This window comes from Polyodon spathula, unplaced genomic scaffold (genome assembly GCF_017654505.1).
Source record: "Polyodon spathula isolate WHYD16114869_AA unplaced genomic scaffold, ASM1765450v1 scaffolds_796, whole genome shotgun sequence".
NCBI classification, from domain to species: Eukaryota; Metazoa; Chordata; class Actinopteri; order Acipenseriformes; family Polyodontidae; genus Polyodon; species Polyodon spathula.
The window spans coordinates 87,501-114,097 of NW_024472283.1; the positions used below are offsets into that span (position 1 = coordinate 87,501).

General features: G+C 46.0%; 2 protein-coding genes across 4 annotated transcripts in view; one reads left to right on the forward strand and one right to left on the reverse strand.

Moving 5' to 3' along the window:
• The window catches only part of itgb7 (integrin, beta 7), a 19,886-nt gene extending 17,021 nt beyond the window's left edge, over positions 1–2,865 (reverse strand). Inside the window, exon 1 of the mRNA XM_041241548.1 lies at positions 2,706–2,865. The gene's annotated coding sequence lies outside the window, so the exon portion shown is untranslated. The remainder of the gene's footprint in view (positions 1–2,705) is intronic.
• A 908-nt stretch (positions 2,866–3,773) lies between these two features.
• The window catches only part of dip2bb (disco-interacting protein 2 homolog Bb), a 46,926-nt gene continuing 24,102 nt past the window's right edge, over positions 3,774–26,597 (forward strand). Inside the window, exons 1-3 of one of the 3 annotated variants that reach the window (XM_041241600.1) lie at positions 3,777–4,085; positions 20,297–20,368; positions 25,498–25,629. In XM_041241600.1, the coding sequence (XP_041097534.1) occupies positions 4,001–4,085; positions 20,297–20,368; positions 25,498–25,629 (289 nt within the window). In that variant the 5' untranslated portion in view covers positions 3,777–4,000. Of the gene's footprint in view, positions 4,086–20,296; positions 20,369–22,501; positions 22,772–25,497; positions 25,630–26,597 lie in introns of those variants that run through there. The other 2 variants (XM_041241601.1, XM_041241602.1) reach the window with 2 other exon arrangements.

A 26,597-nucleotide genomic window follows, 5' to 3' on the forward strand; every position in this document is an offset into this window, starting at 1 on the left:
CAAGATGTGTTCTACTGTAGATCTGTATCAGCCCAGAGTCCCATCCCTTTTCTACACTGAAAACACACAACTGTGCAAACCCTTCTACAGGTGTGACTGCAATCAAACCACAGCACAGTGTGATAAAGCACAGGGGAAACATTGCAAAGCACAGAGAGGTCTGGTAAAGCATAGGACACCATTGTAAAGCACAGAGAGGTCTGGTAAAGCATAGGGAAGCATTGTAAAGCACAGAGAGGTCTGGTAAAGCATAGGGAAGCATTGTAAAGCACAGAGAGGTCTGGTAAAGCATAGGGAAGCATTGTAAAGCACAGCAGCCACAGAGAGCACATAGAGGTCTGTATCAAGCCCAGGGAAGCATTGTAAAGCACAGAGAGGTCTGGTAAAGCACTGAAAAAGCACAGAGAGGTCTGGTAAAGCAAGCATTGTAAAGCACAGAGAGGTCTGGTAAAGCATAGGGAAGCATTGTGCACAGAGAGGTAAAGCATAGGGAAGCATTGGGACAGGTGTAACATTGTAAAAGCACAGAGAGGTCTGGTAAAGCATTGTAAGGAGAGGTCTGGTAAAGCATTGTAAAGCACAGAGAGGTCTGGTAAAGCATAGGGAAGCATTGTAAAGCACAGAGAGGTCTGGTAAAGCATAGGGAAGCATTGTAAAGCACAGAGAGGTCTGGTAAAGCATAGGGAAGCATTGTAAAGCACAGAGAGGTCTGGTAAAGCATAGGTAAAGCACAGAGAGGTCTGGTAAAGCATAGGGAAGCATTGTAGGGAAGCATTGTAAAGCACAGAGAGGTCTGGTTAATCATGTTAATACATTTGGTAATCTATGGTAAAAGTATAGTATATGACCCTTAGCAAAGCAAAATGAAGCAGCAAATTTACTATGCTAAACTTTTGGAAGGGAACTGGAGGCTTGCTGTGTATGGTTGCAGTTTTCAAATTATGACTAGAGAGATCGTTTTTTGGTTTTAAGAGAGAGAATACAAACAAGATGTAACTGCTGGTAACTCGTGAGACAGCTGTGGCAGGAAGGAAGGAAATGCGCGCTCTGTCTACTCATCAGATCAAAGTGTTTAAGAAAGTGTTACTTTGTATTGGGGGGGCGAGGGGTCATAAAGGCTCAATGATGATGATGATGATGATTATTTATTATTATTATTATTTTATTATTTAAATTAGTCATTTAACAGACTTGCAGAGATCACTGAACCATGCATCACAGCTGCTGCTGCTGCGGTATCGCTTCCAATAGGACCTCGTTTTGTTTTGCGTTATGTTATGATTTAGACTTCACAAATAAATAAATAAATACATATACAATAAAATAAAATAAACAGCGTTCGAAAATGATATTTAGATATGTTATTTATCATCATGTAACCGAAGAGACTACAAAATGATATCGGAAAAAGCCTACCGGAAGCCGTGATAGTACACTAAATTATCTCATGTCAGATTTGAAAATATCACATTGTTCATTTTGTTTTTCGTGAACTATAGGGAAACGTGTGTAATTCAACATATAACATTATCAACAGGTTTCATTCGATTGTAAAGCAAAAAGTGAGTTTATTCTACACGGTGATGCTGAGCTTTTGGCCAGAGATATAGGACAGTACGCACACTTTTTATGCCTCAGATTTGAAGAACACCTCAGTGTTTATATATTTGAGTGTAAAGCTTTTGTGTTGGAAATCGGCTGCCTCACATTAGCACATATAAACCGGGTTGATATAAATCGGAGTACCGCTGGAATAAATACAATCTTTATCAATAACATCGCAGGCATTGTGTTGTGTTTCAACTGAAACATTGCCGCTGGAAAAGACCCGATTCACGGGCACTTATTAATCCCAGAACATCAGACTCATGGATCGTTCTGTAATTCTGTATAAACCGAGGCGAGATGCTTGGAAGCGTTTCCAAATCTTACACGATCGAGTATTACTGACACCACGTTACTAAATGAACACAGAAACAAACTGCAGAACAAACTCAAAAGAGAGTGGCGTGTATCTGCAGATATAAATGGTGTGTTGGCTAACACGTCCAGACTACAATTCAATATGCACATATTAAAAATAACAACCGTGCAAATAAAATGATATATATATATAACAGTTAAAATATCGCAACAAGACAGCTCGTAATAAATAATACAGCACGCATTATTGCTCGTTGAATTAATAATAAGTAATTAGTAATTTATTCTCAATAATGCTATGCAGCCGATTCATTATTCATGTCTATAAAGGAATATATGATCGGATAGGAACTGTTTGTATAATTTTTTTTTGCAAATAATAATAACAGAAAATACTCAAATAAAAATAATTGTAACTCCACCAGGTCACCGCTTTGTAAGATCCCTCTGTCTGTTTTATAATGCATGTGGTGTTGTAGGTTTTTTGTTGTTTTTTGTGTTCTCAAAGTTTTGACAGAGCAAATGCACAAACTGTTTTAACATTTTTGTTTAATTAAGATTTAAAAACTGAATTAAAAATTCGTAGCCGAACGATATATATATATATATATACACACACACACACACACACACACACACACACACACACACGCACTTACAACAGTCTAGATTGTATTTATACATGCATTATAGAGCAGCTAACAGCTGAAACGTGTTATTATATCAATATTTATTCTGTAACTGTATAAGTATGTGTATATATGAATGCTTGCAGCGCTTACCTGTGCCTGTCTCTCACTGCGAGATCCTCACAGTGATAGTAACAGTTCTGCTCCAGAGCAGGCGTGGAGAAGGAGGGATCGTGGCTCGAGTAACGCTCCGGGTATGACTGCACTGTCTATGCGAGTCCAGAGAAGCTGTCGAGTCTCACCAACGGAAAAAAAAAACCGACACTGAACAGAAACTCCGTCGAGCCATGCGGTCAGTCCATATACTGCAATACAGAGGGGTTTATTAGCAGAACTGATGATACCATACACAGCGGCCGCTGTTTTTTTGTGCATGTACACAAAATGTATAAAAATAATAATAATAATAATAATAATAATAATAATAATATAATAATAAATGCCTTTAATCATATAAACTTGTTGTGTAAATGGTATATATATATATATATATATATATATATGGTATATATATATATATATATATATATATATATATATATATATATATATATATATATATATATATATATATATAACTTTAACTATCTTGAAGTAACTTGAAATCGGCGACTTTTTTAGGAGCTGAGAACAATTAAAAAGGTTTAATTGATCACACGATCAGTTCAGTGAAGGGTCTAGTTGAGTAATTGATAATGCAGCTGAATTGAAAAGTTGCAGACGCAGGGGGGTCCCGCAGGACCAGGGTCGGGAAACCCTGACCTATATAGACACATGCCTGGGGAAAGCGCTAGGAATTAGGACAAACTTAGAGAGAGGGAAGGAGACCCTTCTTCACACACAGAGAGAGAGAGAGAGAGTGGTGAGGGGGTAGGAATGGGTTGCCCAGCCAGGCTGATGAGGCAGAATCACTGGGATCCTTCAAGACCCGACTTAAACCGAGTGCTGAGATCAACCAAGCAGCTCCAGAAAGCGGAGCGGGATTAGCGTTTGGAGTAAACGCTTGGTGAACCCCTTGGCACCCCAGATAAACGGCCTGCTCTCGTTCGTGAATGTGCTTATGGTCTTGTGCATGGCGCTTTGGCTCCATCTAGCCGATGAGGTGGAGAGAGCACCCCCGGTGATTCTCGTCGGTTCTCTGCGCTGCAGTTTCATCCAGAGGCCCGCAGGTGGCGTGTTGGAGAGGCGAGCGCTTTCCCCTCCAGTCCTCATTAGGAGCAGCAGGATCATCATATATCATGTGATGCTGAATGCATTGCAGCTGCAGTATGGCGGTGGTGGCACGGAAGCTCCCGAGTGGGTTTTCAAACCGTGCTTTTATGTAAGCCCCGCTTTGTTGTTTTGGTGTGTGCGTGTGCGCGTCGTGGGAGCCGCAAGGATTTGAAAGCATGGCTGACAGAGGCGTGGATCTCTCGGTTCTCCCCAAAGATGTGCGGGACTCGCTGGCCGAGCTGGAGTTAGAGTTATCCGAGGGTAAGCGAAGAAAGAAAGACGGGAAGCGGAAGCGAGAGATGTGCAATGTGTTATTGTACAGTATGCATGTATATCAGATACACACACACACACACACACATTGTAACACACACACTGTAACATTGTAACACACACACACACATTTGTAGTGTCAACATTCGTGTGTTGTGTGTACACACACATTGTAACACACACTTGTAACACACACATTGTAACACAACACACATTGTATCACACACACATTGAAACACACACACATTGTAACACACACTGTACAGTTATGCATGTATACACACACACACACACATTGTAACACACACATTGTAACACACACACTGTAACACTGTAACACACACACACACTGTGTCAGTGCAGTTAACATCGCGATTGCCGTTTCTCTACACAGTCTTGTATTGTCATTCCTGTTTATTTGAATTGTAAGTGTGTTTTTGTTTTAAAATCATCTATGTCGTGTTTCGAGTCACTGCGCTGTTATTGCCTGGCAATGCTGTCACAGTATTCAGCCCTTTACAAAAACATAATAATAATAATAATAATTAAGATGCTGGAACTGCGTGCTAACATTAATTAATTTTTGTTGCTGGTACGGGTGATTTTTTTTTTTTTTTTCGGTTTTAAATGTGTTTTTCAGTGAAGTCGCTGCAGTTGATTTTGTGTTGGTATACAGTAGTGAATGGCTGGATTCAGATACTCGGTGTGTGTGAGGAGGTAGGAGCGCTGTCCTCAGAGATTTTACTACCATTGCTCGTTTATAATAATGTAAACAGAATGGGGTATGACTTGTCTCATACCGTTGTTGGGAAAACATGACATGGGCTTTAGTGACTTACATTATGGCAACAATGACCCCCCCCATACACACACAGGGAGTATTGCACCCGGACACACACACACACACACTGGGAACATTGCACACAGACACACACACTGGCAGCATTGCCCCCAGACACACTGACATACACACACACACACACTGGCAGCATTGCCCCCAGACACACTGACATACACACACACACACACACACACACACACACACACACACTGGGAACACACACACACACAGACACACACACACACTCACACACTTGCACACACTGACACACACACACACACACACACACACAGGGAGCATCGCACCCTGACACACACACACACACACACACACACACACACACACACACACACACACACACACACGTATATTTATTGCTGGCTTGTATATTTGTAAATCATTTTTCGTGTTTTTTTTTTATTTTTATAATAATTTTTCTGTGTGTGTTTACGTGGGCAGTTTTGCAGCTTTGCTGTGTTTTTACCAGGGGGATACCACAGCAGTAAACTTTGAGGTTTTAATGATTCAAAGAAAAAGTTAATAGTAACTCCCAAAGGTTTCTCTGGTTCACACATATCCTGTTGTTGTTGTTGTGATATTGATGTGTGTGTGTGTGTGTTGGTGTCAGGCAGCAGTGTCTGTTCGAGAGTGCGCTGGATGCCTGTATGATGGCGTGTGCACACGGCTGGACACCCTGCAAAGATTAGAATAGTGGCTGATGGGTGTGTTGGAGCAGGCTAGTCTTATCTGCACAGTAAATGAACGACACCTTGATCGGTTGTAAGTAAAGCTGAGGAACACGAAGCCGCTTTCTCAGGAACAGTGGCTTCAAACCTGCTCCCGGGAGCCCTGGTTTGAGGCTCGCTGTATCAAACCCCGAGTCTCACCCGGTGTGCCGTGCAGCGACCTGAAACCTATAGTCTCCTGAAGTTCAAAGCCGCACAGTCTAATGCTGAATAATGTGACGGTAACATATTGAATTACACACCACTTTGTAGTTTTCCATATACTTCATGAATAACTGGCAAAAACTGACAAGTGTGACATTTCGAACTCTTGCATGACTAATGTAATACTGTTATAGCTTCCGGTAGACTCTTGCGATATTCTAGCTAGGTGATGTTGCTGACAGAAATGAAAGTGCTCTGCTACCCTGGTAAATGATTCACAGTATTGCAGATAGGACAGGCAGGTGTGTGCACAAGCACCCTCCCCCACACACACCCCCTCGCCCTCACCTGCACCCTCTCTCTCTCTCATACACCCTCACCCTCACCCGCTGTCCTGCGCTGTGGATTAGGTAAACGCTGGACGGTCCACACACACGCGCCACTGCGCTGTGGATTAGGTAAACGCTGGACGGTCCACACACACGCGCCACTGCGCTGTGGATTAGGTAAACGCTGGACGGTCCACACACACGCGCCACTGCGCTGTGGATTAGGTAAATGCTGGAAGGTCCACACCTTCTGTACAAATAGGCTGCAGTCTTCCTCTGCCTGGCTCTGCTAGTGTGTGTTCAATCTGTTCAAACTCACATGCAGCTGGTGCAGCTTCTGTCCTCTCAGGAGATGTCGTAGGGACCTGCTGTCTTGCTGTTGAAAATCAATTGCAAAGTGTGATTTGTGTCTGATGCCTCTTTTGATCGCCGGCAGCGTTGATGTTAGTAACACATTGTGAATGAAAAGCAGGAGTTGCAGTATTTGCACGTGTTCACAGTGCTTTAGAAAGGGCCAGGCTGGGCAGCTGCAGCGTGGGGTTGCTGCTCTGTCTCTGCTTGCCTGTGCACTCGCCCCGGGGACTTCTCACTGACTCTCACTAGATTACTCTTTACTGTTCTAACTCCAGGCAGCAAAACTCCACACAGGCTGAAAGTCCACAACAAACTTTTTTTTTTTTTTTAAAGGCATATTCAGTTCTTAAAAAGGTGTTTTACAAAGTGGGGGCGTCCCCACAGCGTGGTTTTCTTTCAGGAGTTACTATCTTTGTGGGGACGTTTTCTCAAGTTTTGTCCGCACATTGATAGTAATGTCTGCCCACGCACGCAGAGGAGGGGGCTGGTGACTTGCACATACTCACACTCGCACTCAGAGACGTGGAATTAAACTGCTCTGACCTCCGTTTCCATGACGTCACCGCTGCATAAATATTTGTGCAAGGATGAGCTCACAGTTTGTGTTTCCTGGTTGCTGAGGTGGCCGTGCTTTATCTGAAAAAAAATACAGCAGCTCATTCCTGCCCCTGTTCAAAGAACAGAACTGGAACGCAGGAGTGGAACTGGATCTAGAACTGGAACGCAGGAGTGGAACTGGATCTAGAACTGGAACGCAGGAGTGGAACTGGAACGCAGGAGTGGAACTGGATCTAGAACTGGAACGCAGGAGTGGAACTGGAACGCAGGAGTGGAACTGGATCTAGAACTGGAACGCAGGAGTGGAACTGGAACGCAGGAGTGGAACTGGAACGCAGGAGTGGACCCCACCCTGTGTCCTGTGTTCTTTAAACACCGGAGGCCGCCGGGCAGCCAACACCTTGTCTCCAGAACTGCGCTCCCTGAAGTGTATTTAAATGATCAGGAGTCTGATCAATAAGTTGTTCTTTCTCCCGCAGCGGCTCAAGCAGCTCCTCCTAATTGTGTGTCCCAGAGACTGGGACGAGCCCCCCTGCTGAGATCCGCTCTTCTGAGGTTCCACAGTAACAGGCTGATCGCAGCTCATTCGGTTGTGCTGTTAGTTTGTATGACTGAAGCTGCCATATCGGGTGTCTTGTCACCAGCTGGACAGTTTCAGCTTGGAAGGAGAAGCTGACGTTATTGGGGGAAGGGGAACGGGGGGGTTTGCCCAGTGTTTATTTACAGTAGCTGAATCCTCAATCCTGTCCTGGAGAGCACTAGAAAAACAACAAAACTGGAAAGTGTATCACCGTACATCCAGTTCTGCACAGATAATAGAACAAGTGTAAAAATCTGAATGAGGCAGCCGAAGGGTTAAGGGCGTTCCCAAACACAGGCACAGAATCTGGGATCCGCCCTGTTCGATACGCTGCAGCGGGAACAGGCTCAAAAGCAGTCGCTTGTCGTCAGAGTCTCTTGGGATTCGTTTGTTTGTTTTTTTTTTTTAATGAAATGTGTGGGTCACAAATTCCACTGGCTGGATTTTGCTGCTGTTTCAACGTGTGCTCTTACCTGTCTTTAAAAAAAACAAAAAAAAACTGAAGCAAAACACGCAGGCAGCTTATTAAACCAAAAAATAACTAACTATATACAGGGTCATGTTTTCAAAGCTTTTTATTTAAAAATCCAGACTCGTTTTTTAAAGCTGTAACTAGGAACCAAACAAGAATTGGATTTATTTCTCTCCTTTTGTGAAAAGAGGCATTCTTTAAGAAGGCAGCAAACGCTTTGAAAGTGTGGCCCTTTTATCTGACCAATCGAAAAGAGTTTTCAATGCAGAACTTAATTACCATTGATTGGCACCTCATTGCAAAGGCAAGGGAAGGATGGCCTCTCGTTTTTTTTTTTTTTGGTCTTGTTTTTGAAATCAACACATTGACGAATGGATTTATTTATTAATACCTGCCTATAAATATTCTTAAAAGCCTTTAAGAACATCCTCACGCCCCGCTGCCCTCAGCCTGTCTTTTTCAAGCGAGGAATCGATGCAATGTTTTGTGATTGGAGTCTGTCCTAGTCGCAGCTCGGTTGGTTGGGGAGGGGGAGCGGGTTGCTCTGTGGCGTCCCAGTGACTGCGCTGTTAAAAACAGCTCTCATTCCAACACTAGATGTTCATTTTAATGAACACCTTTTATCTTCAGCTGTAGCTGCAGTGTGAGAAGAGCCAGCCCTGCAGGAGACGCAAGGCTGCCGTGCCTGTGCGGGGGGGGGGGTCGTCGCAGTTGTCGCCCATTCAGAGGTCCTGAGGTGAGTAGTTCACGACCCCTTACTCATCAAGTGCTGGGGATCCCTGTAGCTGAAGAGAGTAAGACAGAGATGAGATTACTCTAAATGAAAACTTCTTACCGTACACCCCAAAAACCCCCACCCCCCCCGCGCTTCATAATCGATACGACCGGCACTCAAATGTGGAGTTTTAGAGAAAAAATAAGGAGGTATCATGACATCTCATAAGTGGGTCGCGGCCCAGCGAACTTCTCTTCTGACGAGAAGACTCCAATCTGAGGGCGAAATGTAGTGTGTCTACTTACAGAGAATGGAAAGGTACCATGGTTCACGATGCTACCCAAAAGAGGGTTACAATGGTTACCAATGGGTACCCAAATGGTACCATGACGACTGTGCATCCTGACGAGATCTGCATCCTTTAAGACCTGACTTGACAAAGTTTTGGGATCAGTCAGCTACTAGGAACCAAAACATGCTTCTGTTAAAAAAAAGAAATGAAGAAACCACCTTTCGGAGAGCTGTTGTATTGTGTGCTCTTGAATTCCATTGCTGTGCAAGAAGTGTTTTTATTTAAAACAAACCAACCAGACTGCGTTCTCTGACTTGGTAACCCTTGTGTATGAAGTGGTTTGAACCCCTGTGGGCCGGCCTGTATAGAACTCAGTCAGCCTGGTGATTCCCTTGGGCTCGGCCCGGACTACCTCTACAGCCCCTGCCTTCCCCCGGCACTCCCCTGTCCGAGTGAATCACAAGCCTGACCTACTTCTGAATGCGGTGTTTGAAACTACAGCCACAGATGAGAGGGGGGGAGGAGAGGAGAGGGAGACTGAGCTGTGCATTTCTTTTTTTTTCTGCCCTTTGTTCCATTCTGGTTTATTTTAAGGTGGTTTGTGTAAAAGTTTATTTTATTGCTCAGTGTTTTAAAACTAGTTTTTCTTGCGACGACGAGCTCTGTTTTTAAGCCGGGAGTCGTCGTCATCTCTAAACGGTTTTTCATTAAATATTTACAGGACGGCATTGTTTAAATTTCTCGATTGACCGCTCTCTCTGCAGTTCTGGATTTCATGCATAGCTGGGAATCGCTTGGTGAGCTGCCACAGTCAGCTGTGCTGTTGATCTTGCATCACGACACAGAGCAATACGCGTCTCCACTGACGTCTGACACGTCACGTAAAGAGAGGGGCGCGATTCATCCGTGCAAGGTGTGCCTCTCCACCCGTCCCGTTGAGCAGACCCGGGCGTTTCTGATTAATTAAACCCACCAGCAGCTCAACAGTGGTAAGGGTGCAGCGATGGAAAGAACTTCTTAAAGGACCTCAACAGTGATCTCCTGCTTGAGCGGCGATTCCAGCTCCCAGCCCTGCTGTCTGAAGAGCTCCCAGCCGCACCGTGCCAGGAATGAGGTCACGCAGCGCTGTGCCATTGTTGTGCCACCTGAAGGAAATCTTAGCCGAGCCGCCTATGAATTGCAAAGTAAAAGAGTTCCTTATTGCCTTACTGCTTTCCATTGTTGCTGTAGCACTCCTTCCCCACAGAGTGTTTCAATTGATCTGAGATCGCTCACCAAGGACTCCTGGACTCTTCACAGTGCAGTGGAGACACAGTGCAGAGCGCTGTAGCTTAGATCGTGGAGGGATTCGTTTACTGCCGGCCGGTCGAGTAATTGCAGTGTTAATGAATACCATATTCAACTGGCTCATGGTTTAACGACAAGAGATTGCCGACAAGCCCTGCTCCGAACATCAGACAGCTCGCGTTAAAACAGTTTAAAAAAAAAGAGCACTTTCTCTCTCTCTTTCCCATCTCTGTTTCTGTCTCTCTCTCTCTCTGTTTCTCTCTCTGTTAATGTTGTATCAAGGTTACAGTGTGAACACAATGGTTTTCTTTGTTGACTTGTTGAGGCACTGCATTTTGCTTGTTGCTGAATATTCAGTGGAAAGACACTGCGCTGTATTCGCTTACCAGAGTCACAAACAAGTGAGGAAACGGCTCGGAAAAAACATTTGGTAGCTCCTAGTTTATTACTTACAGTGTGCAAAAATGAGCCCATGCTGTAAATGAGTTAACGGACTGATCCAGCCAGAGCGTCTTTCTGCACTGGCAGCGGACTGACATGCAGTTGCTAGGATGGGAGGTGTGTGTGTGTGTCAGTGTGTGTCAGTAGGGAGCTGATGAATCTTCACCTGTTGAGAGGGCTACTCTCCCCCTGCTAGTGTTACAAAGATAACGAGGGCTCTGGTTGCACTGCCCCTCTGGAGTGGGAGAGACTGCGCTTCTCTGTGTGGTCTGGGCGCTGCAGGAAGCGGGGCGGGGGTGGAGGGGTGGTTGGGGAGTCGGGGGGGGGAGCAGTTTGTAGTGATCCTGTCGATGGTTGTCAGGTTGCTGATTCCTCAGGTTGGCTGGACGCTCTCTTCGCTTGTTCAGACCGGTTTGTATTGTTTCTCGTGATTTGTTTTGCTGGTCTCTTGCTCTCCTCTCTTCACTGGGTTTGTATTGTAGTGTTAGGAGCAGGTTTCTGAATCCCAGTGAGGGGGGGACCACAGCTGGATTAGTACAGAGTTAAAGAGCAGTGCTGTTTTAGATCATTCCATTCGTCCTCGTTGGCTTTGCCACGTCTAGCACAGGGTCTGTATACAGTAGAACCAGGGCTACAAACTCCCAGTCCTGGGCTTCACAACTCCCCTCAATTATATTATTAATAAGGGGCCAGGAGTCTGAGCAGGGTTAGAAACTCACAGTAGCCCTGCTGCTGCTGCACCCAGTCCTGGGGTTCAGAGCTCCCCTCAGTGAAGTCTATTAGTATTAATATTGCAATGATCAGGAGCCAGGAGTTTGATCAGGGTTACAAACTCACACTAGCCCTGCTGCTGCTGCACCCAGTCCTGGGGTTCAGAATGACAGTTCAGCGCCACAGTAGCTGGCTGTACGAGCCTCATTTAACACAGTGGCACCCAACGCCACGGCAAGCGCCACCCGCTGTATATCGGAAGCATGTACCCGAGGGTTTCTCGCGGCGAGAGTTTCACAGTGGCTTATCCGGTAGTGTCTGGAGTCTTTGCCTGTGCTGTCTCCACTCCTCTGTTCCTGCAGACTGGCTCCTGTTGCAGCCCTGTTACCGTACCCACCTGTGAGATGGTTAGGGTTCAGGCTGCTCTTTGCCTAGCTGTATTGTTCAGCCCACGCTACTCTGTGTTCGGTTCTTCTTTTCTTGGGCTAGGAGTTCCTTGTCTATTTTAAGGTGCAGTGCTGCCCTGGTTTCCTCTTCTCTCCCCCCTGTCGTAGTTCTGATGCCTGGAAGTCGCTCAGCTGTGTGTTGGAATGCTGTGTGAATTTAAAGCGTGTGATTTATTCAGGGGCAGCTCAGAGCAATGCTTTTCATTGCGTGATCTGCCAAGCCCATAACTCCTCTCTTCTCTCTCCTCCTCTCCTCTCTTCCTCTCTCTTTACCTTTCACTGGATCCTCAACTTTTTTGTTTGCATTTTTTTATATATACCCCATAAAGCACTAAGAATGAGCCCACACTCACACTAACTCACGCACTCAAATACACACTCAGACACTCCCTCTAAGAAACCGTATCACACTCCCAGTATCAGAGTGGCTTTGCTGGCACGACTGCCTAGCGGTAGAAGTAGTGGACACGGAGGTGGAAGATTGCAGTTCAACGCTTTCGTGCACGCCCTGCTGCTCCCTGTCCTTACCCTAAAGTAACCCCGCCCCTGCCCCCACTACCGTCCCAACACACAGGACCTGGCTCATCTTTCATACAGATAGCCACCCCCAAGTAGGCACTGGGTTAACCAGTCTGGGGAACGGCCGCTCTCCACACTGATCCTGTGATCGGGGAGAGACTCTAACCCCACCCCTGGGCATATTTAACACCAGCTTGCGTTTCTGTTTGTTAACAGTATAGATGTACTGTTTGCATGTACAGGGATCCAGCCTCGCTCCCACACTGTCTCCCAGTGCACGGTGTCCGCAGTGCAGTCCCAGTTCAATCCCAGTGCGCTCTCCCTGTTGCTGGGAGACTGGACCCTTCCAGACGCCGTGGGGGCCCCACTTCCTGTGTTCTGGGACTCCAGTGGGAGTGGGTGTAGTTTGCTCAGCAATCCCTTTTTTTCTGATTTGTTATTTCTGTGTCACTGTAGCCTCTTGGCAAGGATGGAGGATTCCTTCTCATGCAGTCAGCTGTTCAGAGTGTAAACATGCCTCTCTCTCTCTCTCTCTGACTGACACTGACCTGGAGAAATACCAACGCCAATAAAAGAACCCCCCCTCCCTCTTTATTGTTTCGGTGTGTCAGAATATCCTGGGAAGGTTTTCTAGTCACAGTGCTTGTCGTTTTGAGTTTTAGCGTTTCTAAAATGACGTTACTGATAACTGGCAGAATAGAAAAAACTGAAAGAAATGAAATGAATTCCTCCACAAGCATATCAGCTGGACTAAATATAGCAGAGTGTAAAACCTGGACTGGCTCAAAACTGCTCTACAATAGGAGTTGTTATTATTATTATTAATCGCATAGAATAAATGGGAAACCTGGACTAGCTCAAACTGATCTGCAGTGGGGGGGGGGTCTTACAGATTTCCAAAACTACAGTGACCCCCCCACCCCAGTACAGGACGTGAAACTCTTCACTGATGAATGGCACTGGGCTGGGAGCCATGAGAACTGACCCAAGCGGTGATTTGCACGTGGGAGAAGAAAATAAAAAAAAAAAAAACATCCCAAGAATATAAAGTCCGGAGCAGCCAGCCTCCAGATCCATTTTTATATACAGAGCTAATGCCAAGAAGCTTGTTTCAATTCTTCCCACAAGAAGCTCCGAGCGACTCTGCCATTCTCTAATAATACGCGTCTTGATTTCCAGGACCGGGTGAGACAGGGCTAGCGTGACTTCAGCTTTTGGATCCATGCCATGGTTTTGCTTTGAGCTTAATAAGGCCTGAGACTTTCATTTATATATTTACCAGTCATTATTGTGTCTAATTAAGCCTGTGCTGAGGCTGTGCCCCTGGGGGGGTGGGGTGCATTCTTTGCCACAAACATCTCTGAGAGAGATTGCAAGAGATTTTATACATCCCTGCAAAACAGCCTGCTCTGAGACCTTGAACTGGAATACTTTGGAGCTGTCTGAATGAATATTTAAATAAATGCTTTTTCCATTTGCTCGCTTGGTAATGCTGTAGCTCTGCAGATGTATTTTGACGGGGGCGATTCCTTGTTTTTTAGGGCTTTGGTTATTGGCAAGAGCACGAGATGAGTCTGTGTCTGTATCAGTTCCTACAGCCTCCAGATGAGTCAATTCTCATTGCCAGTGACGAGCTAGCAAGAGGCTCAGACCACCACAGCGAACCAGCGTTCAACACAGTCAGCAACAAGCGAAAAAACACACAGAAATCAAACATTGAAACCCAGCTGGAACTCTGCGTGCACAGCGAGTCCACCCTGCGACTCAAAGCAGCCTCGGAGAGGACCCGCTCCAGCCAGAACTTCTGCTGAAGCTCGTTCCAGTCGTTTTGTGTTAGAGTTTTTGATTGAGCTGAAATGATACCGATTAATTATTAGATTTGTTTTGTTTTTTTTTTGCGAGAGGCTGGTTTAGCAGTGAAGTCAGTTTAGGACACAGACTCCCCCTGCTGGTCATCGTGTACGCACCGTTAACAGAATGATAAATTCACCTCCGCTGTGTCGTTTTAACAGGTTAAAGCTGGCGCGTTTGCTAATCTTGAAGCTGCCTCAATACCAGGCTGGCAGACGGGCACACCCTGAGCTGTGTGGAGGGCACTCCGGGGTCACCCCGGGGTCACTGCCTGACCTCATTCCAGAGCCAGGACACTTCCGCTGCCACGCCCTCCCCTCGTCCCCGATGACAGCAGGGGTCAGGACCGTGGGAGAGATTAGCAGGCATGTCTGTCTATCGAACCGTCTCCTCTGCGGTTTGAACAGCCCTTCCAAAGAGGTGCTTATCAGGGTGGAGTGCTTCCTATAGAGACAACCAAGGCTAGAATAATAATAACAACATGATCATCATAATAATAATAATAATAATAATAGTGCAACAATTGCAAAATCTGGCTTTACTGTAACCTGCCCTGTCCTGCTTTTTAAAACCCAAATATTATTATTATTATTATTATTATTATTTTGTTTGTTTTTTTAATTACAGTAATTTTTTCCTTCAGTATGGTTTTTTTAAATCTATTTTCCACTTGATCACAAACAGAAAGATAATAAATAGAGGGGGCTTTCCTGGAGCTGTCCTGGGTTAGGGTTTAGCTGCTCTAGTTCTGTAAAAAAAAAATTTAAAAAAAAGTGACAGGAGGTGTGTGTTATTTTTTCCAGTTGTAAGTGAAGAATTGCGTCAGTATTCATTTCTGCTGGGTTTAGCCGTTCCCTGATAAGCCAGCCATCCCCCCCCCCCCCCCCCCCCCTCTCTCCCAGCACGCATTCCCAGATCACCAGTGACTCGCTCTCTGTGTGCCCCCCCCCCCCCCCCCCCCCCCCCCCCCCCCCCCCCCCCCCCCCCCCCCCCCCCCCCCCCCCCCCCCCCCCCCCCCCCCCCCCCCCCCACCCCCCCCCCCCCCCCCCCCCCCCCTCGCTCTCTGCAGCACGATAATCAAACTCGCTGGAGCTGAAGGATTGTTTTTCGTTTTAAACTCTTTTGTTTTGAGAGGCGTTTTTAAACATCTCGGGTTTGGTCCGATTTCCCCTTAAGCACAGACTCTCACACTGAAACACACACTCGCACACAGACACACACACACACACACTCGCACACTGACACACACACTCGCACGTGATCCTACCCTGAGCCAATCACTAAACCTCCTTCAGGTGAGACGTAAAACAAACGCGATCCTATTGGAAGAGTCTCTGCAGCAGCAGCAGCAGTTGATAATGCAGAGTTCACCCCCCTAGTCTCTGGAAGTCACTTTGGCTAAAAGTGTATGAATGACTCATTTAATAACAATATTACTAATTTCTGTTGTAGCAATTCTTGGTTTTGAGAGCTTTGTTCCTGAACTGGTTTCTGTGATACCTCTTCTCTGCGTTGGTGTTTATTTTAATTGATGACTCAGAACACACAGTCACACAAACACAGTCCAACCCCCGCAGTTCGTGATTCTGGGGTCAGCGCTCGGTTCGTTTGGCTGGGACGCTCCAGTCAGCTGTCCCCTGTGCCGTGTAACAGCTGTCCGGTGGGGATACATTATCTCCTGTGCGGAAGTTAATTGTAAAGGCGAGGGAAGGACGGCTTTCCTGGTTTTGACACCGACGCGTTCATGAATGGGTTAATATTTGCTGGTTTTTAAAAAGAAGAAAAAACCCAAAAGTTTTTAAAGTTGTGCTTCAAGGCAGGTGCGAGTATTGGCACAGCCAGAGCGACTTGCTGACTTTTCAGGTAAAACTAGAAACGGATGCGGACGCGAGTTCCGGCTGGCAGTGCCGCCTTCCTGTACAATTCTGATTCAGCGCTTTTGAAGTTGCAGGATGGAGATAAGACTCCTGTTCCAGAGCACTTTCACCCAGTCCAGGTTTTACTACCAGCTTGATTAGCCACGGTGTGGACAGGCAACATGCTCAGCTGTGTCTCTTATTAAACTCCTTATAAAACCAGGAATGGATCACTCTGCTATGGTACGGGAGTCTTATTCAGGGTTGGAAACAAGACTCCAATTGCGTAGCAGCTCCACCCATTCCAGGTTTTACTACAAGCCTGATCGGCCAACAAGCTCAGCTGTGTCTTTTTTTTTTTTTTTTTTTTTTTTTTAATTAAACTCCTTGTAAAAGCAGGAGTGGATCAGACCTCTCTGCAGCGGGAGTCTTATTCCCGTCCCTGAAGCCCAGTTCCTGGCCGCTCTGCGGGCTGTGCGTGACCCTGCTGCGTTCGAGGGGAGTGGGCGAGACACGCTCTTCACCATGGAGGATTGAACCCTGCCTGAGTCATCCCCAGAGCTCTGTGGGAGACGTCGCTTCTCGTTAATGCATTGCAAGCTAGCTTCCTTCAAAAACTCTATCTGTGTGCTTTGTCGTGGTTATTGCTGTAGCTAGAGTTACAGACAGAACAATGGCTCAGTGTTTAGTGTGTGAATGCAGCTGCAGGTCAGAGTCCCACAGCAGTGTCAGGAGCTGTACCCGGCAGTGTCAGGTCCCTAATAGAGAGTCCTGTTGCTTTTGTTTTCATTTTGTGTTTATTTAAGCAGGAGATTTACTCCCTGAGTTTGCAATTTAAAAAAGACAATTAGAAAGTTGGAAACAGGGGAGTTAAAACTCTTGCGTCAGCTCTGGCCCTCTCCCCTAGGGTAGGGAGGGCTCACCTGGCTGCTTCTCCTTACCTAGCGCTCGATCTGTTTCCTCTTTCAGTTTAACACTGCAACAGGTTAGATTTTGTTTCTTTTCTGTGTAACTCGCTTTGGATAAAAGCGTCTGTTAAACAATTTTTAATAATAATAATAATAATAATAATAATGTCTCCTGAAATCCAGTTTCAAGTCACACAGTATCTTTGTGTTGTCTCAGCTTTGTGTTGCAATAGCAATGGATCCATTGTGATGTCATCATGTTGGGAAAGAGTGTGTTTTTTTTTTTTTTTTTTTTTTTTTAAGGCTGTCGGGGCGGTTGATAAATTAACTGTATGACATCACAATGGACAGATTAAACCCGATCCTTTCCCAGCCTCAGAGGGCAAACAGTCTGATGTGAAATGCCTGTGAAACACGACGGCCTGGGGCACTTTGAAAGGTGCACGTCCCCTACCCCCATACGCTTTTAAAAAGAACATATTATTATTATTATTATTAATAATAATAATAAGAACAACTTAACTGGTTCATCCTGTAAATTACTGATCCAAAATATATATTTTTTTATTTCTACAAAAAATTTGATTTTTATTTTTTCTATGTCTTCAGTTTCCCCTTCTGTCCTAAAGATATTAAGAGTGTCATGGATTTGAAAGCTAGTGTGTTTGTTTGTTTGTGTTTGTTTTTTCTGCTTAGTTTATTTTTGTATTTTGTGAGCCGATCCTTCTAAAACTTCAGGCAAGTTCGGGCAAGCCCAGAATGTAATAAAATGTGGTTTTGTTCACAGAAAGTACTGGCGCTGTTCTTCCCAGAATAGCCCGTCGACGTCACCCAGTCTGCTAGAAAGACCCCTGTGTGCAGCAAGCTGTAGAGCAGAGACACACACGCACGCACACACACACACACGCAGCACTGGCCCTTCTCATCACAGTGTTTCAGTGCCTCTGGCTTTGCTACCCTCCCTCAATCTGCTCTGAGGTCACTGTGGTTCTGAAGCAGTGAGGTTATGGAACGCTTCTTGCATCATGGGGTAATTGCAAGGATTTTGCCCTCTTTGAAACAGGCTGCCGTTTCTTCTGGGGTCAGTAGGAATGTCGATCTGCGGTCAGTCAGTTGCAGTGGCTCCTCAAAGCACAGCGAGGCTTTATCCCACCGGCCGCACTGGGGCTCTGAAGCCAGTTAGGGAATCGCCGAGGTTATTAACAGGGCTGTAACTTCATGTCTTCCGATTGTCTTGTCTTGTTTTTTGTTGTGTTGAGTGTTTTGTGGGGTTTTTTTCCTCCCCTGTCTGTGTTTCTCTGTGTATAATACTGTCTGTAAGGTGAGTTGTGAAAGAGTCAAGCCTGGTCCCTTCACCCTTCAAAGTGAAAGAGAGTTCAAATAAAAGCAGCAGGGCTGGTGTGAGTTTGTAACCCTGCTCAGAAACTCCTGATCATTGCAATAATAATAATAATAATAATAATAATAATACTAGACTTCATTGAGGGGAGCTCTGAGCCCCAGGACTGGGCAGCAGCAGCAGCAGGGCTAGTGTGAGTTTCTAACCCTGCTCAAACTCCTGGCTCCTGATCATTGCAATATTAATAATAATAGACTTCATTGAGGGGAGCTCTGAACCCCAGGACTGGGTGCAGCAGCAGCAGCAGGGCTAGTGTGAGTTTCTAACCCTGCTCAAACTCCTGGCTCCTGATCATTGCAATATTAATAATAATAGACTTCATTGAGGGGAGCTCTGAACCCCAGGACTGGGTGCAGCAGCAGCAGGGCTAGTGTGAGTTTCTAACCCTGCTCAAACTCCTGGCTCCTGATCATTGCAATAATAATAATAATAATAATAATAATAATAATAGTGGGTTTTTTTTTGTGATTTTTATCATTGTGTAGTTTCTTTGATCTTATGTGATGTTAAATAAAAGATCTATGTTGTGTTCAGATAGGGTTTTTTTTTTTTTGTATTGTTGCAATCCTAAAATTCTGTGTGAATGTGTGAATGTGTGTGTGTCTGTGTGAATGTGTGTGTGTGTGTGTGTGTGTGTGAATGTGTGTGTCTGTGTGAGTGTGTGTGTGTGAGTGTGTGTGTGTCTGTGTGAGTGTGTGTGTGTGTGTGTGAGTGTGTGTGTGTGTGCGTGTGTGTGTGTGTGAGTGTGTGTGTGTGTGTGTGTGTGTGTGTGTGTGTGTGTGTGTGTGTGTGTGTGTGTGTGTGTGTGTGTGTGTGTGTGTGTGTGTGTGTGTGTGTGTGTGTGTGTGTGAATGTGTGTGGGTGTGTGTGTACATACAGTTATGTTTCTAACGTTACAATCAGTCTTGTAGTCAGTACCTCCTGTCTATTGTGATTAATGTCTATGTGTAAGGTCGGTTTCTTTCCTGTGTTGAATCGCCTCAATCCCACGATGCCTGAGGGTTTAAGTAGACAGGAGTAGCAGCTCGTTTCATGATTAGCAATGCAGTAAACGACATCACAAGCACAGTCATAGATTCCAACAGCAATAAGCGAGCGCTGTTACCAGGGCCTCAGAAGCCTGGAAGGGCCTCCACTGTTTTCAAACACGCTTTCCCTTGACCAAAGGCACGTTAAACACGCCGAAACCAGGACACATTTAAAAGTGAAGTAATTGGTAAGCATTTAAATCAAACCTGTGTTATATCAGCACAGTGTGGTGTTATATAGCTGTAGTGTTCACTGGTTGCCAGCAGCAGATAATGGGCCCTGTGGCCTATTTCAGAGCTGAAGCCTGCTGTTGCCATGGAGACACGGTACAGTACTGCTGTACAGTGTCCTGGGGAGACTGTGTATTAAAATTATAATAGGAAGTAGGCTTTAGAAAGAACTGTAGGGAACTGAGGGAAGGAAGGAGAAAGGATCATTTTGTACTGGACACGACTGGAATACTGTTGAGGAGACTGAGTGAAACACGCTTATTAAAAGCTGACGATTTGAACATGTCCTGCCTTTTATAAAGAGAGTCCCGCGGTCGAAGCGCAGTGTGATGCAGCACAGTGACAGCGTGGTAAAGCACGCACAGAGGCTCGGATAACAAACCCAGGAATGGATCGCACTGCTATGCAGCAGGAGTCTCATTTCCCTCCCTGCCGCAGCTGGGAGAGGCGGCTGTGTTTTAACAGGATCTCCTTCTCCTCTTGATTTTCAGGTGATATCACACAGAAGGGTTATGAGAAGAAAAGGGCGAAGCTGCTGGCTCCCTACATCCCTCAGACACGAGGTGAGGCTTCCTCGGAGTGACAGAGACTCCCACACCAGCATCTAGAGCCACGGTGTGCTGTGGTCACACCCCGACCCCTGCACAAGGGCTTTAGACTCGCACAGCTATCACAACACAATCACACAGCGCAGAGGTAGTCAGTGGTGCTTCGACCCAGTCCCGCTCCCTGCTCTCTCTCTCCCTGCTCTCCACTCTCCCTCTCCCTGATCCCCCCTCTCCCCCTCTCTGCTCTCTCTTTAATGTTGTGGCTCTCTGTGCTGATAACGTGTTGCCAGGTCCCCACCCTGTGTCCTGGGATCTCTCTCTCTGAGCTGGCTGAGTTGCAGTAGAGACTGTCCCTCTCTCCAGTAGAGCTTGGTGGATTCTGCATTCTCCTGAGCTCTGGTTTGTAGAGCTTTTTGAAAACATACATTGTTTTCTTAGACCGTTCCAAGCTCGTTTACAATAAAAAGAAAACCACTCCCGGTCCCATTTTCAGTTTTCCCAAGCGGTCCCCCTCCACTCTCACTCCCGATAGACACAGGGTCTGCTTTCTCAGCGGTGCGGAGTCACGCGCTGGACTGAAATGAAGAGAAGGTGTCCTCGTCTCCCTGGTTAGAGAGACAGAGACCGTACCAGTCACTGGACTGGGAAGAGATAGCTTGAGAGAGAGAGAGGGAGGGAGGTGACTCTTGCAGGGCATCGCTGACCTCTAGTGGTGGGCTAGGGTAGGGTCCCGCCATCTTGCTGTAGAAGTATAATAAAATATGCTGGCTTACTTTTACGGGATTCGTCTCCAGTCTGGTGCAACTCCTGAAGGAAACGGACCGTCTTGCTGGTCCAGTTTGTTCACATGCTCTCAAAATGCGGCAGTTTTATTTTTTAGGGCAGGGGGATTCAAATGCACTGCAGCTTAACAAAAAGGGAAGCTGCTTTATTCTGGCCGAAGTTTGAATGCAGGCAAATGTCACGGATTGATCAGCAGTTTTAAACCTGAGAATGTCATGGAAAACAAAACCATTGGGAAATGCAAAGCACCCCTTTGAATTTGAATAGATAAGAGTGTTGTGTAGCATAGCTGGGATCTGAGATGAGAATGGGGGGGGATAATTCAGCAGTTTATCACCGGGCAAAAAACAAGCGCTTCTTACTTTTGAAAAATAAGTATTTAGTGAATAGATTAGTGTTGCATTGTTACACACCGCTCTGCATGTAGAAGAGTTTTGAATTTCTTATTTGCTTTGTCATGTCTCTCTGCTAACCTCTGCTTTTTCGCACTTTGCTGTGTCTTTACTAGATTTGCTGAGTTTATTTTTTTGTTATGAAAGCTGTGTGGCAGACATGCAGGAATCTCATCGAGAGTTTGCTCACCAGATCATTTGCATATTGAACAAGGAGACAGAGGAGTCGGGGAGATAAGGGAGAGAGACAGGACAGACATGGGAGGAGGAGAACACAGACCTGGAGGGAAACATTTCAGCCTGCATGTTTCAGTCGTGTTTTTTTGTGGATAGAAAGCTAATCCTGTTAAATGTAAGAAAGAAAGACCCTTTTTTTCCCCTCAATTGTTTGTAACAAAAAAGTACCCAGAAATTATCCAGAGCAAGACATTAGCGTGGAAACCCCCTTGCTGTTTTAAAGAAACAGCAAGCAAACAAAACAAGCGACTCATTGCATTGTCACTGCCAGACAGCAGCCTGTCTCAAACACTGCAGGAATATCAGAGCCAGTGTAACGAGAAACCCCTTTAAGGGGTGCAAAACGTTTTTGGTCAGAGCTGTAGCTGTTTATTGTAGACTAGTGAGCGAGTGAATGAAAGTGTGATTGGAGTACAGCCTGGCAGGGTACCAGCTCAGCCTGCTCCCCTTATCGCCCTTCCTGCTCCTTCTCTTCTGCGGGGGGTGAAGCAGCCACCGCTCTCAACTCCTACCAAGGAGTTTGTTCTGGACTCTGCTGAGTTTTTGACTCGCTGCCTGCGGTCTCACTTCCTTGTGAAATAGGCTTCTAGACTGCACTCATTCCAGTATGGGCTGCCTTATCACGGTTGCCCCTGGCGACTGGGGCAACCCCCCCCCCCCTTTCTATTGTGATGTCATTGATTACCTGATAGGCAGGAGGGAATGGGAGGGTCTCTCTCTCTCTCTCATTTCCTTCCTCTCTGTGTGTGTGAGTGGAGCTCTCTGAATGCCTGGCCCTACATTTCAGCGTGTCTGTTTGGATGAGGATGGCTTTGAGAGCAGCAAGGTGCTAATTGAAAAGGGAGGAGGAAGGTTTAGGCAGACGCAGATGGTCAGGGCATTTCTCTAGCAAAAAGCAAGCAAAAAAAAAACAAAAAAAAAACAGGGTCTCTGGCATTCCTCTGATGGGACCCAAGAAGAAAAGAGCAGGTCACTTTTAAACAGGCGGGCTGCTGTAGCTGCTGAGGTGAGTGGGCTTGTGTCTTGGAAACAAATCAGTCAGTCAGTTTGAACCCTTTCCTGCATGAACTATTGAAAATAGCTCCCCCCCCCCCTTTACATGGGGGAGGGATGGCAATCTCATCATACTAGGCTGTCATGCATTTGCTTGCTGCTCTTCTGTGTGTCCCTATATATATATATATATATATATATATATATATATATATATATATATATATATATATATATATATATATATATATATATATATATCTATAATATATTAGGCATGTTTTCTGCTGTATGTCATGTATGATGCATTTCTCTGTATTTAAAGCATTATGGATTTTCTTGTTGTTACTGCATTGTGATGGTGGTCCACTATGAAAGGCGCTATATAAAATAGATTGATTGATTGATTGCTCCCCACATGAGGTCACTATGTGAAAAGGTTAAAGATTAAGAAATGGCTCACAGGGGTTCAGTTTTGTTGGGTGGTTTTTTTTTGTAATTTTTCACAGACCTGGTTCTCACTCACAGCTTCAGTTCAGGTTTTAGTTTTTGTTTCCTGGGATGTAGTAGCAGGGAAAACCCTTTTGTGTTTGTTTGTTTGTTTGTTGTTTGTTTGTTTGTTTTTCGTTGTCTGGTATCTTGCAAAACGTTTGCAGTGCCCTCTAAGGCACCAGCTGAAACGCTCGTCTGCTTGTCTTGGTTTGTTTTTCTCAGTAGGAGTTCCTGCAGTCCTCCTTGGGGTTCAGCGCTTGGTCGCCTGTTTTAAACTAGGCGTGGTTTTTTATAAGACTTGCACATTGATCCATTGCAGGATTGGTGTAGTGCTGTTCAAAGCAGTGACGAGGTCCTCTAACGCTTGAGGAAGCCTCTGTGCTTGCTGAAGAAGCGGTAGCAAAACTCCTTTCAAATGAGTAGCTGACAGCAACAAGTAGCGTGTGATGAAGGTGACTTCTCAGTGTGACGCTGCTATGCAGGGGCTGCGAAGCAGTGTGTGATTCAGTATGTTAACGCAGCGTTCTTCAGCAGCTTGCATTCGGCTTTATGAAGCACAGCGAGTTCATTCTACAGGGTGACTCGACTCTTTTGGTCAGCGCTGCAGGCGCTCCCTTTCAAGGCACGTGTCTGCTCTGTCATGTAGAACGCAGGGTGTTTTTTGCCCCCTCCTGGTTACTAAGATGACAGAGGATTGAGGGCTGTGGTCAGCCCGCTCAGCGGTCAGTTTGCAACCTCAGACGTCGCTGGCCAGAGAGAAACCCGACACAGAGCAGATTAAACCAGGGCGTGTGTTTTGAACAGCTCCAGTGAAGTGCAGTTTAGTAAAAAAACTGATTTTCTTTGCAACAGTCCCCTCCCGGGATCTCCTTCGCTGCTCCCCTTGCTGTTGTTTAGTTTGGCTTTTTTGGGAGTTTTTCTTTTAAAACTTCTCTGAAGGTACAACTTTATAGAGCGTCCCCCTGCTTCATGTTAGCAGAGACCCTCGCAATGCGCTCTGTGCTAGACTTTCTTTCTCTCTCTAACCACTGAGCTCTCTCTCTCTCTCTCTCTCTCTCTCTCTCTCTCTCTCTCTCTCTCTCCCCCCCCCCCCCCCTCTATCTCTCCCCAAACGAGTTTCTCTTGTTGCCTCTGGAGTTGCAGGGGCTGGGGGTATTACCCATATTTCTTTCTTTCTCGCAACCCCCCCCCTTACTGTGAGCGACTTCAAAAGCTGACATTCGAGTGCTTTGAACCAGAAGCTGTTTCTGAATCTGCAAAGGTTAATACATGCTACTGACGCTGGCAAGCAGCCTCTGGGGGGAATAAAAAAAGTGTACGTGTTGGACTGGAGCCCCTTTTACAAGCGGGGCCATAAATCAACCCGAGGGAGGAGAGGAGACGTTGCAGGATAAAACACAAAACTGTGAAATAGTGACGGCATTAACGAAGAGCGCTTACACAGTACGTGAGAGTTTACTGTCAGCCTGGACTAACAGCGAATCAATCAGGACCTGACGAGGGTCCCTGTGTACACACGACTAACCAGCGAGATTTCACCCTAAAAACCCTAACAACATTACTTCAACATTAACCAGAAATGTACAAGCGGATATTGCATTTATCAATTTATTTATTAATTACAAAAAGTGTCTTTGTTTGTAATGTGCGTTGTGAAGCTCTCTGTAGTTGAAGACTGTGTTGTGAAAATATGTCTTCTATTGAAGCGTTTAATCTGTTAGACTTCGATTTACAGCCTGACAGAGACGCAGGAACACCTGGTTAATAATGTGCTGGACGCTCTGAGCTGCTGCTTTGCTGATGCAGTCGTCACACGAGTGTTTTGTGAGTCTGCCCCTGCAGTGAAACACCGGTTTCTTTAGCTCAGTCCGTTCAAGTGCCTGGATGTGAACTTTTCTAAATGAAGGCAGCCTTTAACTTGTCACTCTAGAACGCTTGCAATTGAAAATAATCCTATTGGAATGGAACTGAACAGCGATCGGAGGGCAGGGTTGCTCTGGATCAAACTGCTATGCAATGGGAGTCTTATTCAGGGATGGAAGTGAGACTCCTATTGCACAGCAGCGTCACCCATGCTGGGTTTTACTAGGAGCTTGACCAGCCACAGTGTGTGCAGGTAACAAGCTTGGGTGGGTCTGATTTACAGCCCTAGTGAAACCAGGAGTGGATTGCGCCGCTGTGCAACGGGAGTGTGTTTTGTTGTGGGTGTGGAGGAGGGACTCTGACTGGCGTTGGTTTGTCTCGTAGGGGTGGACCCGGCTCTTCAGAGCGAACACAGGAAGCAGACGCCCGCCCCTTCGTCGGCCCCCGCTCCCTCGTCCTCCTCCAAATACCACCGTGCTCGCTCCGGGGGGGCAAGGGATGACCGCTACAGATCTGGTAAGAGTGGGGGGGGGGGGGGGGGGGGGTAATATCGACCACATTTCAGTCTTTGAAAGTGGAGACTGCATTATATCTGCTGTTTTAAAACCAACAAGCAACCAACCCAAGCCTGCTTGTTTGTATCCCTTTGCTAAACGCATGCTGCAGTTACCAGCAAGGACCCTGCTTTAAAATACCCGACTCCCATCTGCTCGGGAGAGGGGAGGGGGGGAGGAGACACAAGACTGCCAGGACTTGCAGACTCAGCTGATGCAGCTGCACTACATGTTTTTGGAAGGAATCATTTTCAGATTTCTCTCGCTGCTGCTGCTGCACAGGAGGTTCTGCGGCATGGAGCAGCGTAGAGGAGAGCTCTCGAGGGCGCATTGCTTTCAATCGCTCCAAACTGAAAGATGAAGCGGTACACGATGCAGCTTTCTCCCCTCTCTCTCTCTCTCTCTCTCTCTCTCTCTCTCTCTCTCTCTCTCTCTCTCTCTCTCTCTCTCTCTCTCTCTCTCTCTCTCTCTCTCTCTCTCTCTCTCTCTCTCTTTCTCTGTGATGTCATGCACACACAAGGATGCTCCAGTGTGCTGGCTGGTAGAAGTGACCCTGCTGTCTTAGGTTTTTTGTTTGTTGAATTTCTTTTGTTTTTTTTTCTGGTCTCCTGCGCTGTCTGTCAGTTTGTCATTGTTTTTTTGTCGGATATGCACCACAGAACGGAGAGAGCATACGGGGTGTCTCTGCCTCTCTAGTGCCCGGGGTGGGTGGGGGCAGAGCAGTCGTAATTAAACAGAGGCAGTAAACACCTGGTGGGTTTGTAAGAATCCTTCTTGAAAAGGACTTGAAGAGGTGTACCGAACCAGCGAGGCGGATCTAAGCAAGAATACCCGATTTCTGCGTCTGCCTGCACAGGTATCTGTGTTCCTTGTGCTTGTATGAACTGCGCAGGGCAGGGAGAATTTTCTCCCTCCTGTGGATGGTAAGCT